Source organism: Bactrocera tryoni, chromosome 5, assembly GCF_016617805.1.
Source record: "Bactrocera tryoni isolate S06 chromosome 5, CSIRO_BtryS06_freeze2, whole genome shotgun sequence".
NCBI lineage: Eukaryota > Metazoa > Arthropoda > Insecta > Diptera > Tephritidae > Bactrocera > Bactrocera tryoni.
The window spans coordinates 9589062-9609218 of record NC_052503.1 but is presented as its reverse complement, the minus strand read 5'-3'; the positions used below and the strand labels follow the sequence as shown (position 1 = coordinate 9609218).

At 41.4% G+C, this 20157-nt stretch overlaps 1 protein-coding gene across 8 annotated transcripts in view; it reads left to right on the top strand.

The window, feature by feature from the left end:
- LOC120777899 overlaps positions 1-20157 on the top strand; it is a 79522-nt gene that overhangs the window by 33875 nt on the left and 25490 nt on the right. For 5 of the 8 annotated variants that reach the window (XM_040109471.1, XM_040109477.1, XM_040109476.1 and 2 more), the window contains exons 1-9: positions 4494-5570; positions 9650-9992; positions 10372-10674; positions 12193-12505; positions 12598-13298; positions 13375-13496; positions 13566-13839; positions 13906-14635; positions 14693-14851. In XM_040109471.1, the coding sequence (XP_039965405.1) occupies positions 4494-5570; positions 9650-9992; positions 10372-10674; positions 12193-12505; positions 12598-13298; positions 13375-13496; positions 13566-13839; positions 13906-14635; positions 14693-14851 (4022 nt within the window). Of the gene's footprint in view, positions 1-3915; positions 5571-7510; positions 7888-7973; positions 8232-9649; positions 9993-10371; positions 10675-12192; positions 12506-12597; positions 13299-13374; positions 13497-13565; positions 13840-13905; positions 14636-14692; positions 14852-20157 lie in introns of those variants that run through there. The other 3 variants (XM_040109478.1, XM_040109470.1, XM_040109474.1) reach the window with 3 other exon arrangements.

Sequence of the window (20157 nt, the reverse complement as noted above, 5' to 3'; positions counted from 1 at the left end):
GTTCGGCTCATACAGACACAACCATGCAGCAAAAAATGTAGTCATCTGATCAAGAAACATAAAAATATATAATTAAAATGAGGCAAATGAAAGTAAAGGGAATAGCTTCAAAAAGAAAAACACTTTTCTGGGATCCTTTCAGTTTACTTTTAATCGATTTTCCAGTTTTCCACGAATTGCAAAACACACGCTCGTGTACTCACCTACAACAAAGCTGAGTTGTTGTTGTTAGATAAGTAAAACCGAAACTCAGCCAATCATGCAACATTACCGTTAGCAAATTACCTTATTACGATAAACAAAAAATAATAATAAGACTCGGTGCCCATAATGCATGGCTGTCTTCATTTATGCATGAGCATGTAATACATACATACATACACACAAAGCACCGTTGATGGCTAGCAACTAAAATTCGCCGATTTTCATTGCGCATTACCCGCATACCTTAACATAACATAGCATACCTCAGCGAAGTTGAGTTGAGCATGCTTTTGGCCTAACTCCGATGTGGAGACGAACTCATTCGAAATAAGCGCACAAATACGAAGGTGGATTAATAAGACGTCGAAGGCAGCAGCGAGACAACACATAAGCGGAACAAAAAACATCGTAAATTGGGTGCAGGATTATGAGATTCTTGCGGCGCCATTAGCGGCAGTTCGCCCCAGCACGAAGCTGTCGACTGGGGCGCACTCGTATGAAAAATCTCGGCTGGTGCGCATACATATATGTTTCTGAATCCGCCACCCAACGCCACTCCAGGGAGTGTTTGAGTCGCCGGCAAGTGAATTATAAATTAGAATAAACACAGCGCCGTAGATGTCATTGAGTGCGGTTTGGCGCAATAAATTTCTAAGAATCGTCGTGAAATGCTTGCGCAGCTGAGCATTTCATTTCCACGGGCTAATTTAATTTTTACCTTAGCAGCGTAATTACACCACCAAAGGAGAAAATTGAATGCCAATTTTCGAACGATTGACTGGCATTGAAAGCAATGGCATGCAAGTTTTCCTTGTAGAAATTGAGCGGCATGTTGGAGCAAAACTTGCATCCGATGCTTTGCGCGAAAAGTTGGAAAATAACTACTTAGCGTAAATTGTTGGAAATCTCTAGGAATTTATTAATTTTTTTTGTTTTATGTGGGTTTTATATTCAATTGACCTTTAAAAAGCTTTTGCCGAGCCATCAAACGTTCCATTGATTAATTCAGACCTCCCTTGTACCAATATTCTTCAGAATGTCGAGCAAAAGCTCAAAATAAATAATCCCTTCGATAACATAACCCTTTCTTGGTCACTGTCGGCATTCGAAGTATTCGGGATGGTTCACCCTTTTTAGACTATGATCTCTTGCGCTTTACATTCTTGTAAATAACCCTTTTTCGCTATCTGTGTCAATGCGCTCCGAAAATTAATCAATTCTTTAACGTTTGATAAGAAAATCACAGTCGTTAATGACGAAGCAAATTTCATTGAACATGAGGAACCCATACGGTAGCGTTAGACAACTTTAATCTTTCAGCAATCTCTCGAGTTTTTATTCGACGATTTGCGTCAACCCACGACTTCATTTTATGCACAACGGCTTCAATAATCCTTTCCTTCCAAGCGTATGCCGACCAATAAACACGGTACATAGACTCACAGCAATAAGAGTAACAAGTGCTTTCCGAACTATATCCAGCGAAGTACTGAAGTACCATATTAGCTACATAGTATGCCACGCATAGACATCCTAGGAGATGATTTCACGAGGTTATATGAGCTATCGGCGCCAATTACAGAAATCAGAAAAGAAAGGAGAAAAAGAAGAGCATAACTATATAGCAGCAAAGGTGGCAAACCTCAACCAAAGGAAGGTGGACCCACTGACTTATACCTGACATCCATACGTGAATAACTAGACAACGTGGGCACATGGATTTCCGCCCGACCCAAGTGGGCATGGGTGCTTCAGAGGCTACCTATACAAATTTCAAAATGCCGTCAGTTCGTATTGCTCGATGTGTACAGCGTCCATAGAAGACTCTGAACACGTGTTTTTCCATTGTCCTCGTTTTCTGCACATAAGGGAAAAGTTAGAAACTGCACTAGGTGGTAGTTTAACGGTGGAAAATTTTACTTCATTTATGTACCAGTCCTGCGACAAGTGGAAGCTGTTCACGAAATGGCAACTTCCATCATGACATAAGACAGTAACAACAGAATAGCCGTCAGTCCGTACGTGCTATAAAATAGACGTAAAATGTTTTGTCAAACCAACGTAGTAATACCTTTTCTGATGGTTTCGAGAGAGATTCTTTAGTTGGCAGTAGGTTAGGTTGATTAAAGTTCCGCACTGCTAAAAAAAAGGCCTTCCAGGACGTAGGCAATTTCAAGATCGAAATTGTCGGAACGAAATTTTGCAAACTAATTTTGGCATTGCCGTTCGGTCATAATTTTCGCCTTGCGTGATCCTTTTGATGGCAAAAAAGGTCAATATGCCGAAAATAGTGTTTTCGATATTCCATCTTTGATAAGGCGGCAACTAAAAACTGTTACTAAAAAATTAAGAAACTTTGTATATACAAACCTTACTTTTACCGTTCAAATACATATCGGTAAGGCGATTAAATGCGAAGTTGACAGCGAAAATGCTCAGTAAGATCAGCGGTTGTCATCAAACAAAATTACTTAGTAAACGACCTTATGGATAAAAAAGTAGTTAGTTTCTAACAAAACAGGTTTCTAAATTGTAATTTATATTCTGTTTGTACTAAAATACAGTTATAGCCTGGGCGTATACATGTTGGGTAACAAATGCGTACAATATTGTCAGCAAACAGTTGTAGTTATTTATGGCTTTTGCGGAGCACAGGTTCGAAAGCCTCGCTATTATTTCACAAAGTTTACGATAATGCTTTGAGTCATTTAATTTGAAGAAAATTGTTTTCAACAGTCCCATTCGGCGCATAAACACAGCTCGTAATAATAAAATTTGATCAATAATTATTATCCATTAAAGTTATTTGCATAAAGACTCACGAGTGCATCCCTGCGGTTACATAAACACAAAGTGCTAGCTTGTAAGCGAAGCGTGCTTACACATTTGGCAGCAATTATGTGCAATAAAGTACAATTGCATATATATGTGTTTATATATGTGTGTGCTTGCATGTGGGTGTGATTACTGTAATTTGATGGTGCGTATGAGTAATATTCAGACGTTGTAAATGTTGTTCGACGTCAAGCGAATGTACATGTGTGAGTCCATGTGTGCGTGGGTAGGTACACTCCTTTACACCCTTACGAAGATGTGCCGCGAAGCACCGCACAGCAGTGTTGCAGTTGCTATAGCAACAATGAGTTCAGCGTCCTCCTCCGGGCACATTGATCTTGCCCATGCGAATTCATTGCCATTGTTGTTGGTGAATTTTTAAGAGACGTTAATGCTAGACTCTTTCCGCCTACACATCGGCGGCGAGACGGCTCATTGTTGCTGATTAATTGCTATAGGACACATGTTTGCATGTGTGTGTGTGTGCTTGTGCATTCGTGGGTCTTTGCAACGTGTTAATTGCCACATCGATCCTGTTAATAATGTTTATGCAAATTAGTGGGGTCGCAGGTGAGGTGTGCGTGGTTGTAAGTGTGGTCTATATTTGACATGTGTGCGCTGTCTACATACTCTACATATTCAAAGTCCTTTCTCAAACACATTCAAAAAAAGAACCCAACAGACAAATGCCTTTTTCGGTCAATTGCAACAATCTTACGGAATTAGCAGAGAGTTTTCAGCATTCCTAGCTTGCTATGCTCTTTTATTTTATAATTCTCAGTTCCTACCTTTCAACTCAATGATTCTATCATTTCAGAAATTTTCTTTCAAAATATACAAAACTATAAACATATATTTACTTTTATTGTTTTACAGCTTCTACAGCAATAACTGGCACAAAAATCATACAACAGTGGACTCAGCATTCAGCAACCGGGACATTAGCTTCCGTCGGCAGCCAAAAATCATAACTGTCAAAATTCAGCTACGAAAGTGTGTCGTCGCTGCGGAGCCAATGTACAGTTCAAACATTCTGCGGTAGATGCCAACAAATTGGGGGAACGCGGGACAACTGACAGTTGTAACGAAGAAACTCTCACAAACATCGAAAAGAAATAGAAGGCTTATGCAATAGATAGACACAATTGCAGACTACAAATAATCAGAAAGTTGCATTGGCGCAAAAGCTTCTGATTCGATAGCCAAAACTGCACTGAAGACTTTGCTGCTGATACGAGCAACACACAACAACAACTCAGGAAATTGCGGGGTCAATGCGAAATAGCCACTGTAATAATTTTGTAATAACAGCAAACAACAACAAGAAGCCTCTTTGAATACTTATGAAGCAAAGAGTAGGTTGCCAAGAACCAATAGCCCAGCAACACATCTCCGAACAATACCACACAGCTGATTTGCGACTTGTATAAGTAACCGGACCATTGGCAGCACCTATGGGCAAGTGTGTCTCAAAGCACCCGTCCGTACTCACAATAGCGCTGTCGGAAAAGGATTTGGCGGCGGCTAACCACATTTGGAGCAAATTTGCTGAGAGCACCGAATACATTGCGCTGAAGGACGAGCATGGAAATCAATTATGCGAATATTACTACGTGAGCGGCAAGAAGCGGAAGACGAAGCCAAAAACAACAAAGCAGCAGCTAGCGCCAACGAAGGGGAATAATGATGCGAATACAACAACTGTCGGCGCCACACGGTCAGACCAAGATTCAAATGAAAATCAAAACCAGCGACAGCAGCAGAGCCAGAAGAAGGGTAGAAACAAAAGACGATCGAAGACAACACAAAAGCAATCATCAACGCAGCAAAGTAGTGAAAACAAATCACAGCAATGGACAACAAACAGCGAACAAACAACAAACACAAATGGCACAGAAAGTTATACCGAAAGGTTACAGCAAGATTGTGTTACTTCACAAGCCGAGTTGTCTGCCCATGCCGCTGATGGTCTGACAACGACGACAGCGACGACTTCGACAATTGTGTACAGCAGTGTGAGTGGCTGTGAGTATTGCACCGTTGTCAGCACCACGGACGATGACGACGAGAGCGAGGGCGGGGACGAGGACGAGCACTGGCGCGGGCACGATGACAGTGACGACAGCGAGCAGTTGTTTGGTATTCACAACCATAATAATGCTACCGAGGCTATTGTAGTTGACAACACCAATAAAGAAACCGCCGTTGGTACTCATAAAAATCAACAACATTGTGTGGCTCATTTGCCGTCGCAGCCACAGGAACAGATTGCTGGCGACACGGTTGCCCCCGACGCCAACAATAATGCCGAAATAGCTGCGAAACATGAGGAATATGCTTATCAACCGAAGTGGCAGCAACAGCGTTTGGATGCCACCGAAAAAGGGCAATTAATAAACAGTGAAGTGAGCAAAGTCAATATTGGTGTTATTGGTGTCGAAAATGCAGCTGAACTTGACAATGTCGATGGAAACAGTGAAAGGTTAAGCGGCAGTGAACACCTAACGGTTGAAGGCAGCGACTATATGCAGGTGAGTGACTATAAAATCGCAATTTACTTGACAAAGTAATTGTATTCATTGCCGGAGATTTAATAGTCGGGGCCACGATGCGGCGGAGATGTCGCTCGTGACAATTTGTTCTCGCAGTCTACTGCGATTCCACAGATATATACTTGTATATATTTTCTTTTTCGCTATAACTAGTGATTGGACCGAAACATTGAAGGTAGAAATAACTCAAAGGAGTCTGAAAATGGTCCAAGCCAAGCGTTGCTTTTGGGGTCGTGTCTTGTACGTTCCAAACTTAGGTACTATATCAAGCAAGACAAAAAAATTTTTTTGTTGCTTCATTTTGACACATTCTTAATATATCTTAACTCTCTCTTCGATATATGTATAATATTTTTTGAGGGCTTTATATCTGTGATGCTGTCTATGGAACAATATTTATCCTGTTTTTCATCCAAATATTTTTCGAGATGCAACGGTATACTTTTTTAAAATTATTCACAATATAAAAAGTTATCTAATTAGTACTTTTTCAAAAGACTTTTTTGACAGCTCGCGCGTGAGTCTTGACAAGCTTCTGAGTTATTTATGTTCAGAATTGTTTGGGATTTCACCATAGAAAGACTTACGCCTGAACAACGTCTGCAGATCTTTCAATTGTATTACGAAAATTCGCGAGCTCTTAGCTCCACTTATGGTCAACATAATCTACTATTCGCAACATTCCATCTCGAGACCCTTCATTCATTATTGGATAATATTCGACCGAATAGACCACGTCTTGCACACCGTAAAGAGTATACAGCGGCCGTAGCTCAGAATGTAAACCACTCACGGACTGGCGTACAAACCGACTTGACTTGACTGAAGTCAGTCGACCTTCCCAAGTGACATCGCTTCGCTCCATTGGCTCTTGAAAAGTTTCAAGATGATCCGACGTTTACGAGCCAAATTTTGTTCAGCAATGGGTTCCATTTCCAACTCAATGCGTATGTAAACCAAATCAAAATTTGCGCATTTGAGACGAAGAGCAACCTGAAATGATTCACGAGATGACATTTTAACCACAAAAACTAACCGTGTAGTGGGGTTTGTGGGCCGGTGGAATCATCGGTCCGTATTTCTTCAAAAATGATGCCGGTGAGAACGTGAGCGTCAGGGCGAACGTTATCGCTCCATAAAAACTGACTAGTTGATGACTGAAATTGAAGCTCGTGATCTCGTCGACATTTGGTTCCAACAAGACGGCAACACTTCTCTCACATCGCATCAATCACTGAATTTATTGAGAGATCACTTCGGTGGGATGAAAGTTTCATGTTTTGGGGCGGTCATTTGGTTACCAAGACCGTGTGATATCATACCGTTAGGCGTTTTCCTGTAGGGATATGTAAAGTCTGAAGAGTCGACATGCTCGAACGAGTCATCGAAAATGGACTCAAAAACGGGCCACCTGAGACGTAGCTTTGGCTAAGACTTAAAAGAGAGAATCTTCAAAAATTAAATGCCATGGAATGTTGTTTTGAATGATAATAAACGTTCCCTATTAAATCTGAAGTTTCTGTGTTTTTTCTTTAAAAAAGTATCAAATCGAAATGGATCATCCTTTGATTGTTGTTATGTCTTATTCTGAACCCTAAGCATTATTCGCATTCCCATTTGTATGACAAGAAATTCGGTAAATAGGCAAGTAGGAATTCCACACTCCCGGTAATCACCCTATAAACTACCCCTAAGTTGTAAACGGAAAATACCGGTAGATGTCGCTGTTTCGTTGCGGCAGGATACCCGCACTCACAATCGCCAGGGCAACAACCACCGCTTGACAAATGCAGTAACGTGAAAAGTTACGAACACCGTTCGCCACGAGTGCGCATGTCCGTCTACAATGACTTCCACAGAAAACGGCCAACACAAAAGACCGTGCAATGGAAAACGAAAGGAAAACTCGCAGAGTTTTCGCTGCCACAAACATTACCGCTGTAACGCTGGCATTAAATGCAGCAAAGTTGTGAAAATCAATTTGGAAAAGTAAAAGACAGACAAATCTAAAGAAATATATATACACGAAAAAAACTGTAAAAACCAATAATTAATTAATTTTCGAAAGCAAAGTGCGTTCAGTGTGAGCTTGCGAATTTTCCAAAAAGTGCTTGCAAAGTGTGGATAGACATCAAGGAGTGTGCTTATTTTCAAGGACTTTCGCCGAAGCAGTGAACAAAGTGCGCTAGTGAGGTGCAGTTGGCGAAGTGAAAATCCAAATCGGACCTGCTGTTCATTCAAGTGTACACAATTTAATAAGCCAGTGATCTATAGAATGTTTCACAGCATTTAGTTTGTAAATTTTTTCCTCAAGCAATAAGTGAAAACTTGTATCGCTGATAAACTACTTATTTATCTACTTACATCGTTGGGTCTACGAAGTGCTCAAAACGGCGACCAACGGCAAGCAGAGGGGCATCAGCGCGCAGACGAAAGCCCACCCTCTAAACTGGGGGCTGCAAAACTGAAAGGCCAGCATTCAAGATGGATGAATGCGAGAACCTCGTCATTAACTTAGAAGACGCAGTCGACACATACGAGGAGCTCGCCGACAAAATACTACAACAAGAGGAAATAATCAATGATAACGACGCTGAAGTCATTCAATTGACGCAGGCACTAACCGAGGGCGACATAATGGTAAATCACACATAACGCTGCTCAAGCATTTCCCACGCTTACGCTTCAAATAAATTGCACAGTGCAATAAGTATGAAATAGACAAAGACTCTTGTACCATTTATACAAATCAATTTCGGGCTCCGCGCACCGCAACACTAGTATACACAGGCTCCACTTTGCTTTGCGTTCCACACTTGCCTCGCTGTTTCTGTGGACCTAGAAAGCATTTGCGCCGCATTTGTGCGTTGTATTTGTGGAATATAACAGGCGGTTTTGTCCTCAAATTTTACAACTGATCTGCTTAAATACTATTAACTTCCCGTTGACAAGACTGTTTGGACAGTTACCGGACCATAACGGTTCTTATATATATTTTAGTGTCTGCATCCATTTCACAAGCTCAGATTGCGTATGATTCATCGTATTTGCAATAATTGACGTATTGACGCAAGTGACGTGACACACGCCGCCAGTCGCGGGCACCACTACACCCAAGACCGTCCCCACCTTAACTGTGAAAAGATTGCGAATGTATTGCTTAAATGAACGCACATCCATTTGAGGTCGCATTAGGTCGGGTGCTTTTTGAGAACTGAATGTGAGATACGTGTGAATTATTAGAAAAGTCAAAAAGAAGAAAAGTCAGTTTCCATAACTAAAGTATTTGAAGTTACTCTGAGTGATTTCAAAATTAATTCAAAGGTTCACATACAGCGCTCGGTCTTTCAAAATTTCATCCCACCCTAGTCTATGTTATTATACAAAGGTAATATATACGCACATATTCATTCATATATATAAAATAGTGAGGCATTAGCTACACCAAGAGGCTCTTACTATTTACGGTGGATAAGCACACACTAAGCCTCATTCTCCTCATATTGTCGGCTTTCTAGGTAAAGTGGGAAACATACATACCTACAAAGGCAAAATATTTATACTCTGGCTTAATAGAAATACGCTATAGATGCAAATATCCTTTATGTAAATGCGTTTACTACTACTAAAATGGGAGTCTCGACCTATGTCAACTAAGGACGTATTTAATTTTTGATACTCCAATCCTTAGATAAAGCATATTACCAACACTTTGCAGATGCAATCTTTGAGTTTTGGTTTCGTTTTTGCTGATTTAGAACAGAAATATTGGTAGTCGAAAAAGTTTTTTCGTATTTCTAATCAAACTTCAAAATTTTTTTTTTTAAATACGAAAAGACTAGCCATTTTAATTTTTTCGAAATATTTATGTATGTGTCTATAAACTTAAACCACAACGCCATACACTCCCAAATAATCGAATTAAGCGTATGGTTGTCACTGTAATCGCGTTTAAAAAAATAGCCAATAAACCCCAACGCACCCACTAGCGGGTTTGTCGTCCGTTTTTGCACTTTTAAACTATAATTTACGTAATAACACTAGCGATTCCTTTACAGGGACAGGCCGAAAGCAAACGACATTCGAAGAAGCATGGCAGCACCACCAACGCCACAACAGGCACTGGAGTGGGCGCCATCGAAACTAAAGGTACGGCGATGTCCTTCGGCTTTCGCAAGAAGCTCAACACGACGCCGAAGAAGTTCAAGAAATTGCTGGAGGCCGGCGTTGGCGGCATGACTGGTGGTGGCGATGGAAAACGAAAACAAGACAAATGCAACAATATTACAACAACGACACGGGACGGCAACACACCTAGTGAGGATAACGCAAAACGGGCAACTGTGATAGATGGGGAGACGTTAACGGACGAACAACAGCAGGACGACAATGGCAATGCAGGTGAGTGCAATGACTTAGTGGTGCAACGAATTGCATGAATAATTTACGTAGAACGTAAACTCGGGTTACTTTAGAGTTCAATGGAACAAATCACCTGCAAAATAATTAATTTGACACAACAGGTGTTTGGGTGCGACCGACACCGCTATACACCTTCCAAACTTTTGCATGACCTCCCACATCCACACCCGGGCACGCACACACATACACACATTGCGCTACACTTCATTTTATTCCTTCGGAGTCTAATTACTTATATTTTTATTGCGCTCATATGAATGTCTGACACGCCAAAAACTTGCTGCTTTCTGTCTTTTTGCCTGCCTCCTCCTCTACGCCACCGTCCGCAAACAACCCTGCCAACACTCACCGAATGCAGAACTGCTGGCCAAGATACACTTTGAGAAAATGGGTGCGGCGGCCGCAACGACGCAGCGTTCCAATCAACAAGCCATGGCAGCCGGTGGTGGCGCTCCGCCTTCCAACCTGCCTGGCGTCGCTTCGCGGTTCGGTTACCGCGGCGGACACATGGTACGCCCGGCATCGGCAGGTTTAACGCAGCACTATCCCATGGAAGTACAGGAGAATGCGGAAAACAACAACACTTGCGGCAGCAATGGGAGCGACGCCAGAAGTGGTGGTGTGGGAGTTAATGGACAACAAAAACCGCTTGTCAGCAACTGTAAGTGGGTGCAGCAGTGCAAATATGTAGAAGGTCTAGTAATAACGAACAAAGCGTGAGGTACCGCGTGCAAAGATTCGCGGGGACACAATCAAGTGCTTGATGTACGCATGTACAAATAACTATTATAAGACGGTGCTACAATTTGTGGATGCCAATAAAATAAATCCACGATAGGCAATCTGATTTTTTTAACTTTAACCTGTTCAAACCCTGCTTGCTGTTTTCCTTTGACAAGGCTTCTTTCTCTTTTTGAACACAGCAGTTGTTTCATTTACTGTACGTTGAAACTTAGTCTCCTCTTCTTCTTTACTGTCGTAGACACCGGTACTCGGTTACAGCCGAGTTAACAACAGCGCGCCAGTCATTTCTCCTTTACGCAATGTTGCGCCAGTTGGAGATTCCAAGCAAAACTAAGTCCTTCTCCACCTGGTTTTTTCAAAGGAGTGGAGGTCTTGCTTATCTTCTGCTTCCTCCGGCGGGTACTGCGTCGTCCGTTCGGATGACGTGATCTAGCTAGCGTAGCTGAACTATGCCAATGTCGTCGTATATCTCATACGGCTCATCGTTCCATCGAATGCGATATTCGTCTTGTTTCAATACCAAAGAGTTACTCATTCCGGTCCACCAACATTTATTTCGAATCTTTCCATAGAAATCACCTTAAGAACCTTGTACAAGGAAACAGTTAAGTCCTTACCAATTTTACGATTGGATCCATCACCTTCCTCCAACCAAATTCACTAAAATGAAATGAAAACAGAGTCCATTGAGGAGGAAAAGGCTATTGTTAGGCATAACAGCATAGACTAAACGAAGGACTATGAACTGCCTTCATGTCAGGACAAAAATAAAGACTCCGCTTTAACAAAAGCCAGCCGAAAAGATAACATTATATACATCTTTGAACTGTTTCTTGGTTTTTTTTTCAAACGAAAGGCTCAATTCCTGACCGTTAAACGTATTTGCCTTCACTTTCCTAACCACACACACATACGACAAAATGTCTCTAAACATTCAAATATTTATCCACCGGTAGGTAATTGAGAGGGAAACAAACCAAGCCATTTGTAAATCATACCACAAGTTAGTTGTTGGTATTTGTTTCCACCACCTGTGAATGCTCACAAATCGATTTATTTCGAATGCCCCGCGCGCAGCCTCCACTTCGTGGGTAAAAAGTCGCCGTTCACTTCGGTGTAACGGTGTGACAAGTCCGTGAACTCAATTAAACAGCAATTGGCGGTTAGCGAGAGCGAACGCTGCCAAGAGTGGCGCTGCGATTATGTTGCAAGGTCTGCCAGCTTGCAAGTCTTGCGAATGTCAGTGCAATCGTGCAGTGTGTTACTTTCAAATTGGGCTAAAGGCCAATAAAAGCAATTTTAAAGTCACACAGAAATAAAAGCAGCCATAAAACGTGCTAGAGACAAACCATGTCCAGGGACTGCACTGTTGCAAGTGCAACTAATGCCCTCAATCACAAGTAAACTAAGATATCTTTGTGCTGACTTTTTGCAGTGAAACGCCGATCGAAGAGTGCACATGCCGGCAGGGCATTGACTTCAGGCGATGAGACTAGCGAGTCGGGCAGTTGCAGCGATGCGGCCGGTCGCCCAAAAATAACACAACCCAAATCTATAACGTTCAATTTGAGTCAGAACAGCACAATCGAATATCAGCGGCGACAGTTTTTCGAACAGCCCAACACATATGGCAGCTATGGAAGTGGACGCAGCAGTGCCGCCAACATTTGGACCCATCAACCGGGGCACCAGGCGCAGCAGCATCAGTCGCGAAATGTCATCAGCACGGGCATGCACACGAATGTTATGTGAGTACACGCACCATATGGTATAAACAATTAAACACATTTTCGAGAAATATATTGAAAACTCCCTTTCACTTCCACTCCTTCATTTATAGTGTCCGTCCGACACCACGCGCACCGCCAGCCAGTTTTTCGAAGTTCACACTGCACACAGTAAGTTTGCCAAAACCGGAGTTTCCCGTGGCCATCAGTGTGGGTGCTACAACTCCGACTACACCGAGCAGCATCTACACACCATCGCCCACCATGGCAACCAGCGTCGCGGGCGCACGTACCAAGGAAAACCAGCAGCAGCAGCACCCCTTGACAGTGGTAGCTTGTGCCACAGTGACACACTCCGCTTCCGGACATATGGATCTGAAGACGGCCAAGCAGATGGCAAACAACACGCGGCGTGGATTCTCAGGCAGTCGGGAGATATCAGCGGATTCAGGTATTGCCAGCATGGACATGGCATTGGATAGTTCGGTTTCGAGCGGTGGTGGCAGTCGCGCTGGACGCACAGCCTCGCCTAAACGGAGCCGCAGTCGTCCGCGCAATTTGCAAATGGTAATGAATGGTCGTCACAAATTTGAAGTACGTGACCTGGACGACCCTTTATCGAGTGAATCCAGTTCTATCGTAGAGCCGCTAGCTTTGCCGAAGCTACCGAACGAAAACCAAACAGTACCGCTTCCACTATGTGGTCTTGTGCGTTCCAATACGGTACTTAGTCGAGAGACTTATGAACGAAATGGCGGTGTTATCGGTAATAGAAGCGCTAGTGCCAACCCGGAAATCAAACAGGTTGATATTGGTAAGCCACCTTATTACACATATGTATATTTCGGTGTTTTTATATTCCAATCCAATTTACTGCAAATGTTTTAAAGGAATACGCCCTACTACGGCGCCTGCACAGTGTACCATAACTCGGAATTCGTCGGAGGAAAGTGAAGGGGTCGATGAGGAAAAGCTTTACTTAGACCGCTCAACTTCAGAGAAAGGAAACAGGGTAAGTCGCATCAAGCAAAATCAAAATTAAAATGAAAATGTTGGCTAAAAACCAAGTTTGCCTTTGAAGTTTAAGGACATCAATACTTGTTCGAGTAAAACATCGTCACCAGGGAGCTCCATAATGCTCTCGTGGTGCAATGCCGGAGAATCTCTTGCCGTAAAGGATTGTAGCAGCCTCAGTATTAGCAGCGAAGATAGTAATAAACTGCAGGGATTTAATCATCAAGATAAAGACACAGACACGGAGAAGAACGATTTGCAAAAATTCAAACACATGTCGGTCGACTTGAATGACGATGACTTAAGTGGCATCGTGACCGAAATGCAAGTTAGTACATTATGTAAGTATGAGTATAATTGAACCGAGCATTATTGTTCCCATACTAATTATTTATCTTCAAATTTAGCTTCCTTAACGGATAACTTAGCAAATGAAAACAACAATTCCGCACTCAAAACAATAGAAACCAACATTACGACCATTGCATCTACGGAAAATGCAAATATTGATAAGCCGGACCGGCCGAAATCGTTTTATAATACCCTTAATGAGACGAAATTTGCAGAGATGGCTTTAGCCGGCAGCACTTATCTTTTGGACGACGAGACCTCTCCCACGGATAGTCTGGTGAGCAGCACGGAATCAGAAGAAGCCGCAAGCAAGCAGAAAAAACACAAAATAAACGAAGAACTGCAAGAGAAGGACATCGATGAGATTTCACCTGAACTCGAAATGGGTAGTCCCATTTCACCGGGAACACCAACACACGCTTCACATTCACTATCACTTTCCGATTGCGGTAATTTAATTGATGACGAGATCGCTGACCAACCGGCGTTGCTGTTTAACAGTGAGGCGCATGATCTGGTGGATAGTTTGACGTCACACAAAGATAAGACAGAGACCCCCACACTTATGGAAAATACAGGTTCGATGCGTTCCCTGAAGAGCCAATCGAAAGCGCGCACTGCACTCCAGCAAGCAATAGAGTTGAGTCTTCGCACACCGCTCTCGCTGCGAAAGGCGGTAATGGAACGCGCCGAATCTCTCGATACTCTCTCTCCCTGTGAGTCGATATGTTCAGATGATCTAATGATGGATTTCGATATACATAGCAGTGTGGATTCCATCGATCGGTAGGTGCCATGAAGAGTTCTCTAAAAATAATACTCATATTGTCCTTTCTTTCAAAGATCTGGCTCCATAAAGAGTCGAAGTGGTTCGGATCTACATAAAATTGACGACACAGAATTATTTTCGGAGCTGGAACGTAAAGGGAGCGATGTAATGAAAGAACTGAATTCCCTCCTACGTCTTCGTTCCAATAAAAGCGCAGATAAGGATGTTGACATGTGAGTAGTAAAAAGTTGTGTTCAAAGCAATATTATCAGATTATTAAATAAAGATGTTTTAAACAATTAAAATGAATAAACTAATGACGAATTGGAACGCAAGGCCTTCTCAAAATTACATAGGTATCGAATCTTATGCCTTTGACGTCGACCGCGTTGCTCTTCCGGTTCTGGACACTTGTTCACGGACAGTCAAATATTTGACATTGAAAATTTTTTGCCCACATTTTTCGAATCAGCCAATAATGAAATCAATGTGTCCACGAATAGTTTATTATTACCACCTCTTTTTCCTGCCTAAATGGCATATTTATAATTTACCCGGAAGATCTAAAATTGATTTAGATTTTTCTGAAAAATATTCATAATTTTCGTTTCCCTCATTTTTCTGTTATTGTTTTTTGTCATAATTTTCCTTTCCTTCATTTTTTGTCATTGTTTTTGTTTTAAGTACTTCCACTGATCTCTCCAAAATTATTGCAAGATAAATAAATTTTAGAGCATTACAAATTACAAAGAAACCAATATGTGTTAAATTTCCATGTCGTTGATTTCCACCATATAATTGAAGCAGCTCATAAATAACAAGTAAGGAAAAGCTAGGTTCAGGTATAACAATCATTTTATACTTTGGCAACTTGCGAGGTTTTAAGCCAGGGAAGTACCTTCAAGCACATAAGGCTTGTTAATTAAATAGGGTCTAGAGCGTAGTTTGACCAAATTTGATTAATTCTCAGCACAAATGAGCACGGATATAAGAAAAACACACTCTCCCAATTTTATTTAAATAACACACATATTGATCGATATATGCGGTATAAAATCCCTCGGAAGTTCGAAAATCTTTTTATTTGGTATATGGGGACTCAGGGAAGTATTAGCCCGATTCAACCCAATTTTGATACACAGAGTTACTATTGCCAGGAAAGGATTTTCTCCGAATTTCTATTGTGTATCCCATACATTGACCGTTATTTTCGGTCGGAAATCAACTATAGATAAGGTGGTCCACATATTCAGTACCTAGAGGCTTGAACAGATTTGTTTGGATATGGGAAATTTTTGGTTGAAAGGTGGCACACCTGAAAGGTATTTATTGTGTAAAGTGCTGTTCTGACATATTAATTTATTCTTGATTTGTATATTGAAAAGTGAAAGTTTCAAATGGAATTTAAAATTATGTTATGTGGGAAGTAGACGTGGCTATAATCCGATTTCGCCCATTTTCACATTATATCATCAAAATGTCAGAGCAATGTCACGATTGGTCAATTGGTTCAAATCGGTCGGGTGGTTTTGGAGATATGTGATCTCAACTAAAAGTGGGCGGTGCCATCATACTATTTTGGCCGGCTCCTCCATTTCAATGGTAACATTTAATGTCTCTGACGTATTTAGTAATTGATTTATAGGGCTTTTAATAATTTTTAACAGTACCGTTACATAAGGAGTGGTCGGGGTTATCACCCTTTTTGAATGGATGACCATTTTTACTTTGTCGGTAGGAGTTGTGATAATAATTGCGCTAGACGAGACGGTTTAAGAGATATATACGTTAAACTTATTATGGGACGAGGCCATGCCCACTTTCTTTACATTTTTTGCACACAGATGCCCCTTACTATTGTGATCCTTGGTATCAAATTAGAGTTGTATATCCTAATTTAGTGCTTACTTATGGTACTTTATAGGTTTCCGGTTAATAACGTTTTGTAGGCGTGGCTGGGGTCCATTATCTGTTATCTTAAACAGTAATCCATGCCAAATTTCGTGAAGATACCACGTCAAAAGCGAAAGTTTTCCATACAAGCCCTTGATTCGATCGCTCGGTTTGTATGGCAGCTATGTGCTATAGTTAACTGATCTGAACCATTTCTTTGGAGATTACATTGTCGCCTTAGAAAATAGCATATACCAAATTTCGTTAATATATCTTGTCCAATGTAAAAGATTTCGTTCAGTTTGTATGGCAGCTATATGTTATAGTGGTCCGATATCGGCAGTTCCGACAAATGAGCAGCTTCTTGAAGAGAAAATGACGTTTGCAAAGTTTCAAAACGATATCAAAACTGATTTAGTAGTTCGTATATATACAGACAGACGGACATGGCTAAATCGACTCAGCTCGACATACTAATCATGTATATATATGCTTTATAAGGTCTCCGACCCTTCCTCCTGGGTGTTACAAACTTCGTGACAAACATAATATACCCTGTTCAGGGTATAAAAATTACATTGTTTGTCCGCGATGGACTCCTAAGCTACTGAACTGATTTTAACAACATTTAGCACACTGTGTTCAGTTCGAACCAACATAGAAGATAGGATAGTAAAACAAATGTATAAATAAAAAATACATTGAAAGCTCTATTAAATGGACGGTCTATTAAGCGGACAACTCTATTAACTAGACAGATAGGCTGGTAACAAGACCATGAGAAAGCAGCCTTAAATTCGTTTTTATCCAATGAAATTTATTTGTATGAACATATTCAAAACTAGATCTCAAGTACAAACCCTTGAATTCTTATACCGACAAAAAGGTTTTTGGGTTTATTCATAAATAAAATTTTCACTGTTTTGAATAGTTTATTATATGAATAATAGTATAAAATGTATACCACAGCAATGCGCGAACGGATCCACTAGTATACGCTAAGTTTTAGATGACACGTACAACCGTTAGCTGAACAAAACTATTATACTCTGCAGCAACATGTTGCAAGAGTATAAAAATTTCACATGACTAATTGTCTTACGTCTGCATTGTAGTTGATCTACCCATAAATTACCATGATGATGAAAACCGTAAAAAGTTTAGTACAAAAACATAATTAAAATCTGCTTTACACGATAAATTGCAAAGTGTCATCTACACCCACTAGTGAAAATGGCAGTTCCCTTTGAAGTTTCTATCGTTTAAAATACGAGGGTGGCCATATGCTCCTCAGGATTAACAGAAACATATATTTATATCTAATATGTATGTATATATATATATACATATATAAGTAACTTATTGGGAAACTGTAATATTCATTTATGCTTGTGTTCCCGCAAAAAGTTTTGTACAAAAACATAATTAAAATCTGCTCCATTATATTCAAAATTAGAAGAATGTAATAATTTCCACCGGGAAATCTTAATTTCTGCCTGCATTAATCTTCTAAACACACTTAACTCTTCTTTTGAGCAAACTAACAAATATTTCGGTGTACCGACCCTTGACAGAGAAATATTATCCCAAATGCCACTGAAAATCGGGTGATGAAAAACCAATAGTTATGGATCATACGGTTTCGGTGTGCAGCACCTGTAAATGCCCACATAAAAGTGCAGACTCACCATTCCTACTTGGTACAAGCTGCCTGGTTATCTACAAGCAATTGTTTCACGCTGGTGGGAAAATCACAAACACCGAACTCATTTAGCCGCGACCACGACAACCAGCAGATGGGAAATAGGATTGGCGTAAAAAATAGGCAAAGCCAAATTACACCCACCAAAAGAGATGGGAAAATTACGGTAATGCCAACAATAAAGAGGAGATAAGTGCAGCATGGAAAAGTAATGCAAATACATGTACACACATATTAACACAAGAGCTGTGTATAACCGCTATGCGGCCGCGGATGACCGCAGTGGGGTTAAGCCACAGCAAATAAACCTCGCGCTGGCAACACAATTGTAACAACTGCAGCAACAATGCCGACGGCAACAATCACCGGCGACCTTTCACGAAGCTTAACAAATCGACAAAGATTCCAACGCGACTAAAGCAGATGACAACAACAACAACATGGCAACTACAACAGCGCTGACAGCAATGACAAAAGCCAAACAACCAAAGCTCAGGCCGCAGCCGCAGCCGCAAAGGCCCGTTACAATAGCAGCAACATTTGGCAATCACCGAAATTCAATTGGGCTTTGAATTGGCCAAAGCTGGCGGGCGCCTCTCCAGCCGTTGCTAATGCTTTCAAGTGCATTCACAACCAGCAATTTATGAAATACACACAACCACATGCATCCATCGTATGCATGCTTCGCAGCACGCTTGCAACAGCAATGAGTCTTGGTGTGTCAGCATTGTTGCACTGGTTCGTTGCACTTGCCGCTGCAAGCGTGGTACGTGTAAATTGCCGGCCGGCCAGCAAGAGTGCATCCAAATGCCACCGCCAGCGCCGCTGCTTCTGCCTCTCCCCTCTCTCCACCTCTGAAGGCCCACGCTTGGCTTCTGGCTGTTCTTTTTTGCGCCAAGCGATTGCACGCTTCAGCAAAAATGCTGCGCTTGCAAGCGTTTACAGCGGAAAATGAAAATGCCAAAGACGTTTCAAATAAATGAAAGGAAATGGCGAAAATGCAGCGGCACGGTGGCAATGGCGAAGCATGAAGTATGTTTATGTGCCAGCGTGAATATAAATAAAATGTCAAACACTTTAGCAGCGTGCAGGTGACGTAGTCTCCCACAAGCGGGGCTTCCATCTTTCACGGCGCAGGCCAACACGATTCAGCATTTCAGCGTTGAGAAACGAGCTCGCCATTCATTGCTGTTAACCGTTAGTCACACATTCGCGTCTTCGCAACGCTCTTCGCCACCAGGTTCGCACGAGCTGCGGAGTAACCTGACGGCATTTTACCTCCTGCTGCCATCTCTTACACAATAAAAGTAAATTGTCTTGTCAGACCGCTATCGGATGTCGATTGTTGGCCGTCGACTGCCGATTGCTTATTGGCAACCGTTGCCACTTGGTACTGCTGTTGCTAGGCTATGCTATGCCGTGCACTGGCTCATTTGCTGGTTGTTGTTTGTCGTCGATTTGCTTTCTTAGAGAATTCAGTTGTTATTCTTATTGTCATACCCGATGCAGGTTTGCTGCCGTTAGACATGGTATATACATATGTACATATATGCTTAAATATCTACCTATGTGTACGTATTATATAAGTACTCGCATGAACATTGGTTTTGTTGTACACAATCAGATGGCATATCTCGGCAAACCGCACATTGTCGCTAATAAAATAACGCTACTTTATGTACCGTTAAAGCATATACTAAGACATATCTCAGCATTGTTAGCTGTTCGGTTAGCAAGAAATGTCTAATACTTAGTATCTGATAGACACAGCAATGTCAACCATTCGAGTTTCCTTAAAACATTTTCATCCATGTTTGCGAGTGTAAGTTTGTCGCTATGAAGCCTCGCTGAAAACCACAGACATCGTTTGTTTGAAAGTCGCGTGAAAGTTAACTCCAATTCTTACAAATTTATTATCTTGGACGACACATTCATTGAAATGGG